Source organism: Podarcis melisellensis, assembly GCF_964234715.1.
Source record: "Podarcis melisellensis genome assembly, chromosome: 17".
NCBI classification, from domain to species: domain Eukaryota; kingdom Metazoa; phylum Chordata; class Lepidosauria; order Squamata; family Lacertidae; genus Podarcis; species Podarcis melisellensis.
In genome coordinates, this window is record NC_138534.1 from 12351979 (window position 1) to 12368531 (window position 16553).

The 16553-nt window shown below is 45.3% G+C and overlaps 1 protein-coding gene across 2 annotated transcripts in view; it reads right to left on the minus strand.

Moving 5' to 3' along the window:
• Nucleotides 1-6631: 6631 nt before the first annotated feature.
• Nucleotides 6632-16553, minus strand: part of LOC309359896 (uncharacterized protein) — a 33816-nt gene continuing 23894 nt past the window's right edge. For both annotated transcript variants that reach the window (XM_081894239.1, XM_081894240.1), the window contains 9 exons: nt 15634-15711; nt 15448-15536; nt 14348-14384; nt 13547-13695; nt 13022-13084; nt 12833-12908; nt 10880-10964; nt 9478-9565; nt 6632-7914 (listed from right to left, as the gene is read on the minus strand). In XM_081894239.1, the coding sequence (XP_081750365.1) occupies nt 7801-7914; nt 9478-9565; nt 10880-10964; nt 12833-12908; nt 13022-13084; nt 13547-13695; nt 14348-14384; nt 15448-15536; nt 15634-15711 (779 nt within the window). In that variant the 3' untranslated portion in view covers nt 6632-7800. The remainder of the gene's footprint in view (nt 7915-9477; nt 9566-10879; nt 10965-12832; nt 12909-13021; nt 13085-13546; nt 13696-14347; nt 14385-15447; nt 15537-15633; nt 15712-16553) is intronic.

Below are 16553 nucleotides of genomic sequence, written 5' to 3' on the forward strand. Positions count from 1 at the left end.
TTTTTGTGGGTTAAGGAAGGGCCAAGTGGCAATTAAATGTCGCTATATAAACAAGGTGTTATTTTATATAAAGCAATCATTGTGTATATACTGTATTATCAACATACATCTATGAAGCAAGAGCATTGTATGTGTGGTCACTCCATCTACTTTGCATGCACAAGCTTTAGGGTCCCCGTCCTGCCCCATTCCCTCTCACCACTTCTGTTCTTGCAGCTCAGCTGAAGCATGCAGCTGGCGGTTTTGCCTACCCAAAAACCTGACTCTGAGAATGAGACCGCTAGAAGCCTAGACTTGTTGACTACCTCAAAACAGCAGAATGAAAAGTATTCTGCATCTTCTTGTCAGGAAGGCAAGATGGATCTTTTGTACTCTGCACCTGCCCTAATCTGAAACCACAGATGCAGTTCGTGGGAGCAGGAAAACAGCAGAGGGAGAGGCTTCAATACCAGGTGACTAGAAGGGAAAAGAAGGGCAGCATCCCCCACCTCTGCCACACAATTGCTTTTCACTGCTACTTCCACAGCTTGCCTATATATAGCTTAAATGCAAGCAGTAAGGTATATATTTCCAATATAACCAGCAGGGTACAGTGCACTGAGGTGTAGACACACATTCAACCCACTGTAGACCACTGGGGAGTTAAGAGGTTTGTGGCTAAGGCCCTTGCAGGCTAGGCCTCACCCTAACAGAACTGACAAGTCCAGTTTGTTACTTCATCCATGGGAATGAATGAATGAATGACAACTACTTGTGAGAAACTAAGGATCAGGATGGGCGTGGGCACTAAGCTTGGCCCTTTCCCTTGGTACTGCTAGTCCCAGCCTGCGCCAATTTCATTTTAACTGCACTGAACCTAATAGTACCAGGTTTGATTTCAGATGTTTAATTTGAAATGTAAAATTTGAAAATTTAATAAAAATTATTAATGAAAAGAAAGAAGGAAGGAAGCAACCAACCAACAAGGAATGCACCCCCGGAATTTTTGGGGTGTGACGCTTGATCACATTACGGTGCTGCTGTCTTTAGCTCAAAACTACTGCACAACCAAAGAGGCAAATAAAAACTTGTTTTTAAAATAAACTTTGAATTTTACCAGAGCGGAACCAGGAAGGGTTGACGCGATCAGAAAATGACATCTCTATGCTGCACCCAGTTCCTCAAACATGTGGCTGTTGGGTGATAGAGGTGCAGCAGAAAGTATGTTTGCGTGCCCGACGTATTCTGTGCCAAGCTCAAGTAGCTAAACTTAGTTTACCTGCTCTGAGTGCTCTCAGGAATTGGGTACAGCTAACCCAGTGTGGTGTAGTGGTTAAGAGCGGTAGACTCGTAATCTGGTGAACCAGGTTCGCATCTCCGCTCCTCCACATGCAGCTGCTGGGTGTCCTTGGGCCAGTCACACTTCCTTGAAGTCTCTCAGCCCCACTCACCTCACAAAGTGTTTGTTGTGGGGGAGGAAGGGAAAGGAGAATGTTAGCTGCTTTGAGACTCCTTCGGGTAGTGATTGTTGGTATTCTTGCCCGTCTCAGAGGTATGTGCCTATCTGTTCAGGCACCGGCTGAATTCCTTAGACCTCCCTCCGGCGACTCCCGGCAGGATAAAACATACGCGAGGTCCGTTCCGGCGATTTTCCTCAGGCTGTGAGGAAAACACACCAACTGCTCCTCTCTCCCCTTTAGTGTCCCCAGGGAGGGGAAAGAAGCAGACAGAAATCTATTTACATCTTTTATTCCTGTCTTTTACTTCAGTACAGAGAAAACATGTCTGCACTCATCAGCAGTTAGAATAAACTCCACCCATGTACATCCTGTACAGGTCATATGACAAACCCACTGAGCTAACATCCGGTGCTCAGTACAGAATGGACTGCCCCTTTGTTCCCATGGCAACAGTCACAAACTTCCTGTTTGGCTTTCCAGCCACAAGCAGCAGACTTGGCTGCTATAGCCTTTGCTTGCTGCCGCATTGCTGCTTTAGAATAACATACTCCCCCTAAAGTATCAATGCGTGCTGCGAGCAAAGCGTCATCCAGAGAAGAAAACAAACAGTTGTTATACTTATAACATTCCCCTGTTGTTTCAGTTCCACCCTTGGAACTACCCGCCACTGGTTTTACCAATGTACCTCTCTGGTTGTGTGACTTCCAAGGAATGAGTGCTTCTGCATTACCTTGGTTAGCAACTCTCTGTTGTGCCTTTGTCTCTGACTCAGACACAGCTTCAATTTGACCTTGGTCGTTTACAACAGCAACAGCTAAGTTAGCAAACTCTTGTGAATACCTCTTGGGTGATACACCCTTCGTTGCTCTCTCAGACCTACGTAAGAGGTGCTGCTCTTCTCTACTTTCTGGTTCAGCCTTTGGACTCTCTGGAGAACCAGTACTAAGCTTAATCAGTGGTTCATCCTCCTCTTCTGAGGGTCTAGTCATTATGTGAGATTTCCTCTCAATGACTGTGACAACTGAGCTGTCTGAGCTATCGCTGTCATCATCAGTAGTACTGAACTCAATAAGATCAAACTCATCATCATCATCATCAGAATCATCATCACCTGTGGGAAATGTGTGAACAATCACTCTCTCCTGTTCAGGAGCACTCTCTAGAAATTCTGTGAGAATCACCTGACCAGATTCAGACAAAATTACTCTGTAGAGACCCTTTTCATAACCCACAAAAATGCCTCTGGCATTCTTTACTCCACCTGGAGCTTCTGTTCTCACATGAGACCCAAAAACCTTGAAATGGGCAACAGAAGGTTTTCTGTGGAACAGTTTCTCAAAAGGAGAACATCCCAACTCTTTTGAAAACTTTCTCAACCACGTGTAACAGAATGACATTAGCGACTCAGTACTCATGTGGCAGATGTGAACTAAGCAATTGCGCTTCCATTCCCTTTTGCAATTCTTTGTTCACCCTAACACAAACACATTTGTTCCAAGCTTCTTCGGAACTAGCAATTTTGTGTCTTATCCCTTTCTTCTTCAGGAACCTCTGGAAATCCTGTAAAAAGAAAATTGGCTTCTCATCTGTGCAAAGACAATCTATGTCAGCATCATGCATGTTTTTAACCTTGTCACAAAACTCTTTAAACCTTTCTAAGGCTTCTTTCGGTCTCTCCAAAAGATAAATCCAGACAAAACCTGTAAAAGAATCAACACATATTAGGTAATACTTTGCATTGCCTCTAGAAGGCGCTAGAGGACCAATCACATCAGCATACACCCACTGAAATGCCTTGTTGACCCTCGAGGTGACCTGCTTGGTGTTCTTCTTGGCTACACCTGTAAAAGAGATCATGTTAGAATCACAAGAATTACATTTCATGTAATCACTTTGATCAAAAGTCAACAAATACAGTCCATCTTTCTCTTTGGCAGAAAGATACAACTCTCCATCTTTGTAGATCTCGCAGTTCTGATCATCATAGGACAGTTTTAGTCCCTTCTTGGCAATCTGCGAAACGCTGAGCAGATTAAACTTCAACTCTGGAACCAAATAGACATTGTTTATAGTCAAGTTCAGACTTTTAAGATACACAGTTCCAATCCCGGTCGCTTCCAGCTTTTGACCGTTGGCTAGTTGCACAGCGAAGCTTTGCTTCTCAAACGTAGAAAATAGTCCTCTGTGTCCTGTCATGTGAACCGTCGCGCCCGTGTCTAGGACAAAGAAGTTTCCCACCTCTGGTGTGGCTTTTAGCGACATCAAAGCTTTTGCAGTCTTTGCCTTTGGCTTGGTGTGACCTTTGTCTGACGCCTCAGACTTTGCGGAGCTCGCCTTAGCTCCTCTGTTCTTACGTGGCTTCTTGCAGTACCGCTGAAGATGCCCAGTTTGGTCACAATTGTAGCATCGGACAACGTTTAAAGCTTCAGCGCTTTCTCCAGTAGCAACAGCAGTAGGGGCGTTAGAACTCCGTTCTTGGCTCCCCCTGTCTTTGACTTCCAGGGCGGCAAGTCTGTCATGTTCACAAAGAACCACGGCAAAGACCCTCTCCGAAGTGAGATCCGCTGCTGGGAGAGACCCCAGCTGACTGGCAACTGTTTTGTAAATCCGATTCAGGCTGTTGATCACCATGAAGCAAAACACTTCCTCCTGCAAACGGAAATTGCGTTCCACCATCTGTTGACGCAGAAATTTCATTTTCGTCAGGTGCGCTTGAACATCTCCATCAGGCGCAAGCCTCAGGTTGGTCAGCTTCTCAAAATACAGCAACGCTGAAGAACCTGCATCTCTCTGATGTGTCCTTCTCAGCGTGTCCCAAACATCTTTCGCGTGGTCTAAATCTTGTATGTGGATCAACTGCGAATCTGACACGCACAGAATTATAGCAGTTCTGGCCTTCACATCCTGTGACTCCCAAGCACGCGTTGGTGCTGCTGGAATGGGGTTCTCAATCACCCCAAACAGTCGCTGATTCTGCAGCAGGGCCTTCATCTTAATAGACCAAGATGCATAATTGTCACTGGTCAGAAGGTCTGGAGTAGGCAGGCCTCCCCCCCTCTTGGCATCCATTTTGAGTCCTTGCACTGACTCTCAAACACAAGCCTCTAAAATCCAATAGCTGGCTTGTTTACACTCTGTGCCACCTGGCAGCTCTGAACGCTGGCTGCGTTGGAATGTTTCTTCCAACAGTTCGTTTGCTTGGGCCTAATCATAACAAAAACTTTGTTTTTGCCTCTCCGAGGCAAAAAAAAACCTGACTTGTCCAGCCCTCTCGTGAAACTGGCCTTCGTTGCTAAGCAACAGCATTCCTTCCCTTGGACAGGATTAACCACAGGAATGTTTGGAATGCGGTTTCTCTTTTGACTGGAGCTGTGTTTCCCAAACGTTTCTCCCTCGAAGCAGAGAATGAATCAATCTGCATTCACACTTCTAAGCCCGAAAAACTCATACCTGGGCTCCGTTGCTTGGCTTTCAGATTCTTCTGGTCAGCTTCTGGCTGCAGAGAATCAGCCTTCTCACCTCAGGCGTCCATGGAGGCCACTCCTTGATGCAGAGGTCGATGAAAACAGCAACCGGCGTCTGCTACCACTTGTTGGTATTCTTGCCCGTCTCAGAGGTATGTGCCTATCTGTTCAGGCACCGGCTGAATTCCTTAGACCTCCCTCCGGCGACTCCCGGCAGGATAAAACATACGCGAGGTCCGTTCCGGCGATTTTCCTCAGGCTGTGAGGAAAACACACCAACTGCTCCTCTCTCCCCTTTAGTGTCCCCAGGGAGGGGAAAGAAGCAGACAGAAATCTATTTACATCTTTTATTCCTGTCTTTTACTTCAGTACAGAGAAAACATGTCTGCACTCATCAGCAGTTAGAATAAACTCCACCCATGTACATCCTGTACAGGTCATATGACAAACCCACTGAGCTAACATCCGGTGCTCAGTACAGAATGGACTGCCCCTTTGTTCCCATGGCAACAGTCACAAACTTCCTGTTTGGCTTTCCAGCCACAAGCAGCAGACTTGGCTGCTATAGCCTTTGCTTGCTGCCGCATTGCTGCTTTAGAATAACAGTGATAAAGCGGGATATCAAATCCAAACTCTTCTTCTTCTTCCCATTCATTTTGTGATTTGATGTCTACACACCTTGATTTTACACTGCTGTAGTACAAAGTGGGATGCGGGTGGCGCTGTGGCTAGGACTTGCCGATCAGAAGGTCGGCAGTTCGAATCCCCGCGACGGGGTGAGCTCCCATTGCTCGGTCCCTGCTCCTGCCAACCTAGCAGTTCGAAAGCACGTCAAAGTGCAAGTAGATAAATAGGTACCGCTCCAGCGGGAAGGTAAACAGCGTTTCCATGCACTGCTCTGGTTCGCCAGAAGCGGCTTAGTCATGATGGCTACATGACCCGGAAGCTGTACGCTGGCTCCCTCGGCCAATAAAGCGAGATGAGCGCTGCAACCCTTGACCTAATGGTCAGGGGTCTCTTTACCTTTTAGTACCAAGTGTGCTCACTCTATTCAAAAGGGAGGAAGTACTATACAGGAGGAGTTGGCTTGAGGGGGACTTTGGTAAAACATTTTATTTTGGACTGAGTGTCACAGATTTAGTCAGATAAACAACTACTCTCCCATTTTGTGTCTGTGTGAACCAGTGAACAAGTGAAACAGTACTGGCACATATCTGTCCCAAGAAACAATGGGTGCACCTCTGGGGGTGAAATTAAACCACTGGAGTGATCTGCCTGGGATGCAAGCCAGGGCAGTGTGTATGGAGATCCTGGGCTGGCCAGAGAATAAGACACTCCTCTCATCTTCACTGGTGGGGTCCAAAGGAAAGCAGAGCAATACGTTTGGCACCAGCTTGGCTGCAGGAGTAGCCAGAAGGAAGTGTACAAGGCTAAGTACAGATCCTCAATTTGGCCTGATCTCAGGATTACTGCGGTTAACTATAACCTAGGAACAATAGGGCATGCCATTTTAGGGGGGGGGTGAAACTCTATTTTTGCAAATTTATTCAGTGAGGGGTCTTAAAAATACGTTTCTGGGTGTTAGAAATTCAAATCTTCTATTCCTTTTGAGATTGGACCACATTCACAAGTCTACATTTGATGAAGCGGCACATAAACTGCTTTCAGAAAAGCAAACAATTTTACTTTCTGAAAATGACAGGTAATTAGAAATAAAATAACTGCAAGTACTTAGTAATCATTTTAATGTTTCTTATGCAATTTTACACCATCTTTCCTTACCAAGGAAAACTGAATTATATTTATTTAACCACAGTATCTTTTGAATTCCCAGCTCATGTTACAACTTTTTAGAACCCCTCATTTTTGGAATCTGAAAGTTGCAAAATTCAACACACCCTAACAGGACAACCTGCAGACCACAACTCATCAGTTCAGACCTCTGGCAAGAGCAGTCTATTCCTCCCATGGCCTCCTACTGGGTAGGTAGGGGGAGAGAAGATGTGGGGAGTTGTCTAAACAATGCCATGCAGCACCAAACAGATTATCCCCCTCATCTAGCCTGGTTCATCAAATCCTGGGTGGAGATGGCAGCTATGTTTATATATAGATATATAGATATAGATATTTATTCTTTGGTTCCTCACCAGTTTGCCTTCTGTATAATGGTTTTGTACGCCTGCCAAATTTTGTGAATGGGTATATGCCCCACCACAGCCCTCTTAGTCTGAATCCTGAGAAAATGATCCTGTCTCCATCAGTGCAAAGATCTTGGCAACTGCCTAGCCTTAACCATTTTGACTGCATTTGTAAGAGAACCTATATGGCAACAAGCCCTTTTTCATGCCCCCATAATCATGGCAACAGATCAATATTAAGGTAATGAGCTATGACCTTATTTATGCTGTTTCATTTTGACGGGATGGGCAGTTTTTTTGCAAAAGCCCAAGGCCCATCATTCCTCTGTATCTGTGGTTCAAATACTCTGTATTAACCTTTCTACCTCTAAAAAACAAAGAGGCAAAATGAACTTTGTAACCATGGTCATTCTCCCCAGTATATTTTCAATTAGGCTTTTAGTCTATTTGATTTAGAGGGTTATTAGTTCAGAGCGCCTATTTCTGCTGGCCTCTGCTGCATGTAATTTAAGCCGTGGAGCATTCATTGGCTCAGGATCGGGTACCCTAAATCTGGCCAGTCCCAAAGTAGCATGGGTGTAGATCTAAAGATCTAAAACCTCAACCCAAACCCAAACAATAAGTTATTACTTAATATTCCATGAATAGCAAAGATTTTGATGCACAGAAAAAGTGCCTGTTCACCTGCCTCAAGCCACCCAAAACTTCCAAACGCTTTAAAAAAAAGTTTTACTTTGTATTGGTTCGAGACAGCTGGCCCTATTGCCCAAGAATGTCGTAATAAATGGCTGGTTTTGCTGTTATGCCATGAAATTGCTCCAGCTTCAGGCCAATCCGGAACAGTAGTGCTTCATCCCACCACTTCGCCATGATCTGTGTGAGAAAGAGAAGAGTACCTCTATCAAGGTCATTTGTGCTCTAGGTAGACCAACTGAAAGGGCCTGAAGGTATCTCAGTTTAGGGAAAGGGGACTTAATAGCTGTAAGAGAACTGGGATATGAAGTAAAGTCAGGTTGGGAAGAGAACCGGCACAACTTCTTCAGTGTTTTACGGTATTGACATTTTAGAAGCCTGCCCCTTATCCAGTTGAAGGAGGCTCAGCTAGACATTACGAATACCACAGAGGGAGCTTCCTGAAAGGCAGTTCCCCCCTTGCTACGAGCCGTGAGGGCTAGTGTTTACCTTGGTCATCCGAGGCTGGATGACTTGAATACCAGCTGATGGGAATAGCGAGAGGGGACATGGCGAAACTTAGGCATCTGGTTGGCATGGGGCAAAACTAGACTTTATTTCACCTGGGTCAAAGACCCAGTTTGGCATACACACCCCAATGCACATTTGTGCACGCACACAGGCTGGGAGCCCCAATGGCACCTCTCTGGGGACTTCCACTGGGGGCAAAAAAACACAGCTAGCACCCCCACCCCCAAGCTATGGCCCTGGGTTGGCCCCTGTGAGAAGGGGTTGCTGGAATAGATGGCTTCTGGGTTTCCTGCAGCAGGGCTGCTCTTGCATTCTTCAAAATCACACCCTTTGAATGTTCTCATTTGGCAGGTTCTCCTGCGTGTATCCTAACAAACCATGGGGGTAATTGTGTCTTTTTTGAGCTACCAACCTGCCAGCGGATGTATTTCATCTATATGATGGTGTGTGAAAAAGAATGGGGTAGTTGCATTTCCATTGTTACATGGCATTAGCATTTTACGTCTGGCTAACACATCTAGTATTTGGTCACTGTTGAAACAAAACCAGCCAAGGGCTGCTTGGCCAAGAAGCAAGAAAAAGAGGCCTACATACATTTCAGTAGGATCCTGCAGTAATATAAAATGTGACCAGAGAGCACCCATTTTTTCAGAGGAAAACAAACCAGCTTTCAGAGCAGCACATGTGATCCTTGGCCAGGAAGGGGCAAACTCTCATCCTCATTGCCACATTTGAGAGGAACCAGGGTGAGAGGCATCAGGCAGGTGCCAAGTTAGGAGTGAATTAATGTGGTTGTTTCTGCTGTGTGTATGGGGATGAGCTATGAGGTGCCAGCAAGAGAGGGAGGGGGTGGAGCTGAGCTTCTTGGGCTTGGTGATCGTAAGGTCAGCGGTTCGAATCTGCATGACGGGGTGAGCCCCTGTTGCTTTGCCCCGGCTTTATGCCAACCTAGCAGTTCGAAAGCACACCAGTGCAAGTAGATAAATCGGTACTGCTGCAGTGGGAAGCTAAATGGCGTTTTCATGTGCTCTGGCTCCCGTCACAGTGTTCCATTACACCAGAAGCGGTTTAGTCATGCTGGCCACATGACCCGGAGAGCTGTCTGGACAAATGCTAGCTCTCCCGGCCTGAAAGCGAGATGAGCGCCACAACAACCCCATAGTGACCTCTGACTGGACTTAACCATCCAGGGGTCCTTTACCCATTTTACTAGCAAGAGAAAGTCGTATTTACCTGGATGCTGATAGGAAGCCCTGAAATAGAATACCCAACTGGTATTACCAGTGCTGGGATGCCAGTCAAGTTGGCCAGTTGCATGTACCTACAAATATCAAGAGAGAAGGGGCACATCAGAGGTGGCCCAGCAGACATCTTTCTCTGATCATTAGGACTCCCTAAGCCACACCCTCTCCCTCCTAGACCATTGTTTCCCAAACCTGGTTCTCCAGTTGTTTTTGGACTACAATTCCCATCACCTCTGACCGCTGGTACTGCTAGCTAGGGATGATGGGAATTCTAGTCCAAAAACAGCTGGAGAACCAAGTTTGGGAAAGTCTACCCTAACACCATATCCCTCAACAGCCCAGCTTCACATCCTCCTTGAGTACAGTGGTATCTCGGGTTACATACTCTTCAGGTTACTGACTCCGCTAACCCAGAAATAGTGCTTCAGGTTAAGAACTTTACTTCAGGATGAGAACAGAAATTGTGCTCCGGCAGCGCAGCAGCAGCAGGAGGCCCCATTAGCTAAAGTGGCGCTTCAGGTTAAGAACAGTTTCAGGTTAAGTACGGACCTCTGGAACAAATTAAGTACTTAACCTGAGGTACCACTGTACTGGAATGTGAACTGTGACAACTGAAATACTTTATTGTCGCTTGTACAATTTGTATACAGTGAGATTACATGAGCACCCCCCACTCAGCTCTTTTAGTCTTAATTCCCCTCGTTTACTGACGCACACCCACCAAACCCGAAAGTCAGTTGCCCTGTTGTTATCTTTTCATTCAGCAGCCTAACAGCCCACGGATAGAAGCCGTTCTTTACCCTGTTGATGTGACTAATTATGCTTCTATATCTTCTGCCTGAGGGCAGGAGATCAAGAAAGTGCCGGCCAGGATGTCAATCATCCCTGAGAATTCTCCTCACTCTCCTGAGGCAACATTCTTCCACTACTTTCTTGCCTGGATGGAAAGATGTTTGTAGAACCCTCCAACATCTGCACGCCTTAAATGCAGCCTACTGCTCAAGGGTCACATCCATGCCCACTTTTCCCTTTGGCCCTATCCTCCATTGGCATGCAGCTCCCAGCCCTGCTATAGCAGATATATACTTGTTGAGCAATGAAGGTCAAGCTGGAAAATGACTTGGGCTGCACATCTAGAACCCCTTTCTCTCCCATCAAAGAAGTCTAGCCAACTGGGGTGTTTCTATCAGCTGAAACCCAGCCAACATGGAGTGTTAAAAATCCCAAGAGCATTATTTCTTCTTTAAGATGGCAAAGACAGCAAACCAAAGCAAGTCTCAGTTTCCATATATCCAATGGCCAATTTCACTTTGGAGGGAGCCAGGTCCCCCTAGAATCCTGCCCTCCTTCCTCATTGCCAAAGTTTTGCTTTGAAAAACACATGTCTTTACCTCATGGTCCGGAGCGTTGTCCTAACATCGCTACACCCAGTCAGAAGATCAGAGTCCTGGATTCTTGGGGCACAGCATGCAGTACCTTGCACAAGAGAAAAATGTTTGTGTGGAGTGGTTTTGTCCCATTAAACTTTAATTAGTTTAATGCTGAGTAAATGTCCAGTGCGCTTCCATCGTCACAAGTCCCATTACAGCAGAGCATTTCGCGCAGCGGTTTAAGAAGGGCAGGAGAGGCAGTATCTTTTCAAAGAGGAATCTTGGAGCAAGCGGTTTGGAACTCAAAGAAAAGGTTTATTTACAAAAGAAAAAAAAACCCTGGCAACGAACCACACACATCAGCAAACACGCCCAAAAGGAACAAACACATGGGTGAACTGATTATTTATACAAACTCACATTCCTGGAAGCTTAATGACCTCCAGCTGCTCAGTGATTAGAGCGTCTTGCCACCTCTTAACCCTTTGGTACCCTTTGGTAGCAACAGGTTTTTTGGGGTGTTTTTTATAAGTTTTATAAGTATAGGCTCTTAACAGTCCCTCTTATCCCTCACTGTGAACATTTCCAGTCAACCCCCATAATTGTCTCCCAGTAAAAAAGGATCAGAAGGTTGGTGGTTCGAATCCCCGCAATGGGGTGAGCTCCCGTTGCTCGTTCCCAGCTCCTGCCAACATAGCAGTTCGAAAGCATGTCAAAGTGCAAGTAGATAATTAGGTACCGCTCCAGCAGGAAGGTAAACGGCGTTTCCATGTGCTGCTCTGGTTCGCCAGAAGCGGCTTAGTCATGCTGGCCACATGACCTGGAAGCTGTATGCCAGCTCCCTCGGACAGTAAAGTGAGATGAGCGCCGCAACCCTAGAGTCATCTGCAACTGGACCTAACAGTCAGGGGTCCCTTTACCTTTATGCCACACATAAGACTTAGCTGAGCTGGTTCTGAAAGCCAAAATTTAATGAAAACTGCAATTTACTCACAGGAAGGTGATGGATGACTGATGAAGGACCCTGCGTGAGAGGCAGGGAAGGGAACAAGTCTCAGGATGGGAGACTGGCAGAAGAAATGGAAGCTCCCAAATGAGAGCAGGGAGGGTCCTCTCTCTTTTGTGTGAGATAAGGGTTAAAATCTACCCCTGACAGAGGGTTCTGTATTTTTATATTTTCCCCTCTTATTTTCTCTCTTTGTTTTCTCTCTCTTTTCTTTTGCTTTTCTTTTCTATTTAGATTAGTGTGACTTTTATTGCATTGTATGTTGAAAACTTTCAATAAAAAAATAACTGAAAAAGGGATGTTAGGTCAAAGGCGAAAAAACATTTTTATTTTTTTTTGCTGATGAAATCTGCCTGCAAAACACAAATCCTTTAAACAGGCACTATGGATTGAATCTGAAATGATACACATACAAAGTGCATGTTCTGCTATCTAAGTACCACTTTAATTCACCTAGTTCAGCAAACAATCTTTAGCATATTCCTGGCTGCATTAGGCCAGTTGTTTTTTTTAGTATATACGTTTTATGACATAAATCCATATTTTTCTTTACCTATTTAATTTATATCCCCTTCTTCCTCCCAAAGGTGCCCGGGGGAGTAAAAACACCAAGAAAGTGAGCCAAGCCACAAATTACAGTTCAAATCTCCCTTGATATGCCTTATAGGGCGAGGGCATGTAGAAGATGGCTTACGAAACGTGCCCATTTTAGAGATTCAGCGCCTGGTAGGTGACAACACATATAATTTCCTTTTTTTAACATACACCACCTCTCTCTAGGAACCTCATGATGACCTCATGCCCTGCTGCATTTAAAACACCCAACGTCATTTGGCCAGGCGCTACTACACTCAGTATGAAAACATTTTAATTTAGACCAGAGCACATGCAGGACGGGAAGCAAATCAGGCCAATAAAGCCCCTACAAGTTAATATAAATAGTGTTAAATTCAGCTGGCATCAGATACCTGGGGTAATAAGGCAGTTCACATTCACAAACATCTGTTGTAGAAGGGCCATGGTGCGGCTACGCTGCCGATTTGCCTGCAAACACAAGTGGGAATTGAGTCCATGGGGAAGACAGGAAAGCATACCCTACTGTAATACAGCAAAAAAATAAGAATAATGGTGCAATCTTGCAATTAATTGCCTTTTACCTTAATATAATCCAGAGCTGTGAACTGAGAAGCGATTGCAAGATTAAGACGAGTCTCCAGATTCTGGAAAAGGAAGAAACACGGGGGTAAACCCTAATCCTAGATAGTCATGGACAACCTGCCTACCTAGAACAGACATGTAGGTATTGTAACGGCACAGAGCTATGCTGAAGTTAAGACCCCTCTACACACACAACCTTCTGCCAGAGAACAGAGACAAAAAGGCACAGATACAGGCAGAGTTGAGCCATATGCAGATGTGTTTTCCTCCTCGTCGTCGAGCAAGGTGTGTCGCAATCTCCACAGGGCCAAAACGGAAAGAAATATGGGAACTGCTAGGCCAGTTCACGTGCCACTCAGTGCGGTAAGCAAGGGAGGGAAAGCACCATTTCTGTGTTTGGAGAAACTGTGGTTAATTGGTGGCCCTGGCGAGGAAGATGCGGCTTCACAATCTATCCCAGGGTTTCCCAAACTTGAGTCTCCGGCTGTTTTGGGACTACAGTTCCAAGTCAGCCCTCCACTTACCATTTGGTCAAAGGAATTGTTGAAGTCAGGCTGCAGGAAATCTCTCATCTCACTAAGGATGCAGATCACATGAGCCACTCGGATCTCCTCCAGTTCTGGCAGGGACACATCAACCACGGAGGCACCTAAACCTTCTAGGAACTTCACAGCTGATGATCAGTTGCAGCCGCCGCCAGGGGGTGGGGGAGGGAAATAAGAGAGACTTAATAGCCTAACAAGTGTCCCCATTTGTTTCGGCAAATCTGTGATGTAGTTTACCTTGCTTTCTTTTTTGAGGGTTTTTTTAAATTAAATTTCTGTTTTACATTTTAGAATATTCCCTTAAAGTATCAATGACTTCCCTTCCTCTCTTTCCATGGTTCATTTTGCACAGCACAAATCCCTGCAAATTTTATATAAACTAAACCATTCAGTAATCTGTTATTACATTGGTCAAAACTTATTTACACTGTTGAATTTATCCACGTTTTCAAATAAAACACAATTTTCCTGCATATATTCAATAAACATTTTCCAATCTTCTTTAAACGTATGTTCTTGTTCTCTTATTCTATATGTTAGGTACGCAAGCTGCGCATATTCCATCTATTTAAGTTGCCTATCTTCTCTGGTTGGGACTTTGCTCATTTTCCATTTTGGGGCAAACAAACATGAGTCGCAGTAGTGGCATACATAAATAACCTTTTCTGACATCTGTGAATTTCCTTCTGAGTTATTCCCAACAAAAAGGACTCTGGGTTTGTTTGTTTTTTGGGAAACTACTTTTAAACTTTTTTTTTCAGTTCATTATGAATGATTTACCTTTCTGGCAGGTGGCTAGGATTTCAGCATCACATGCCTGGCGGAGAAGCAAAAAGAAAGAGTTATCCCCAAGGATCCACCTTTGCGGAACCACAATTAAAGAACTTTTCTCCTCCTTTCGTCTATGGCACCCACCACGTTCCCAGTCATGTGACAGAGTCATAGGGCGGCCTTACATCTCCTTAGGGGACGTGGAATTGTAGAGTTGAAAGGGGACCCCAGGGTCACCTGATTCAACCCCCTGCAATGCAGGAATCTTTTGCCCAACAAGTGGGACCCAGACTCATGATCCTGAGATTAAGAGCCGCATGAAGTGCTCGGAGTCCTCCATCAAACACCCAGGAAGCATCATTCTGAAGATGGAATGGCTGCATCTCAATATAATAGTAAAAGTAAAGGGACCCCTGACCATTCGGTCCAGTCGTGACCGACCCTGGGGTTGCGGCGCTCATGTCGCTTTATTGGCCGAGGGAGCTGGTGTACAGCTTCCGGATCATGTGGCCAGCATGACTAAGCCGCTTCTGGCGAACAAGAACAGCGCATGCAAACACCGTTTACCTTCCTGCCGCAGTGGTACCTATTTATCTACTTGCACTTTGATGTGCTTTCGAACTGCTAGGTTGGCAGGAGCAGGGACCGAGCAACGGGAGTTCACCCCGTCACAGGGATTCAAACCGCCGACCTTCTGATCGGCAAGTCCTAGGCTCTGTGGTTTAACCCACAGCGCCACCTGCATCCCTCTCGATATAATAATAATATAATAATAATTTATTATTTATACCCCGCCCATCTGGCTGGATTTCCCCAGCCACTCTGGCGGCTTCCAGCACAATATTAAAATACAGTAATGCATCAAACATTAAAAGCTTCCCTAAACAGGGCTGCCTTCAAATGTCTTCTAAAAGTCTGGTAGTTGTTGTTCTCTTTGACATCTGGTGGGAGGGGATTCCACAGGGCAGATCCCACTACCGAGAAGGCCCTCTGCCTGGTTCCCTGTAACTTGGCTTCTCGTAGTGAGGGAACCGCCAGAAGGTCCTCGGTTCTGGACCTCAGTGTCTGGGCAGAATGATGGGGGTGAAGACGAAGAGGTAAACAGGCACCTTAAAGAAAGTCCAGTCAATCCCCAACTTCAAGTCCTTCAGATCAGGTGTGAGGACTCCAGAGAGGGATGGTTTGGGCTGGCCTAATCCTGAAACAGGTGAAAAAGAAACCATCAACAGGCATGCAGTGGAAGGAAGGTAAGTCGTTCTACCTCGGATGGGAGCGAACGGGCAGTTAAGACTCACCATACGGATAGCGGGGGTCAGGACCAGCCAAGATCGCATAAGCAACAGCCGCGTCTGCCACTGATGTAGACAAGGGGCCTAGCCAAAAAAAAGGGGGGGGGGGGAGAACTTGCATTCTGGATCCTTATAAAAGAAATACCTTGCAAGTAGAAAAAAAATCACAGCAGGCCAAGGTTCTAGGTTCTGCCGTAATCAAAACAAAATAAAAAAAATTCCTTCCAGTAGCACCTTAGACACCAACTAAGTTTGTTATTGGTATGAGCTTTTGTGTGCATTTCAGAAATAGACGGAATAGAAATAGAATTTCAGAAATAGACTGGAAAGAGAAGTTGCTGAATTGCAATTTATTACCAAACTTAAAGCCATGGAGAGAACTGGTCTGAATAGAGACATTGGATTCTTCTCACATTATAGACGATAAAGCTATTTTTAGCCATTTCACCCCTTGCTTTTTCCTGTAAGACCAATTGCAGTCATTAACAGGTTTACCACACCTATCAGCCAATCACCCATTCTCACCACCCTTCTGAGTAATACCCCTCCCCACCCTCTCACTTTATATAAGGGTCTGGTGACTTCTGTTTCAGTGTATCTGAAGAAGTGTGCATGCACACGAAAGCTCATACCAATAACAAACTTAGTTGGTCTCTAAGGTGCTACTGGAAGGAATTTTTATTATTTTTTATCTGCAGGGAGTTATACGTGTGGAGCATCAGAATCAATTGGCTGCACGTATATAATCTGATGTGGCACAGTCTGTTCCACCACCTTATCCCAACCCCTTTCAAGTGGACGGAAGAATGTGTGAGGGTTTGACGTGGCAGGCGACGTGGGAGCTTCATTTTCGTCTGGTGCTATAATTGTTCTCTCTGTTTTATATTATACAGTGAAATAAGAAAGTACATTAACAACAAGCAAGT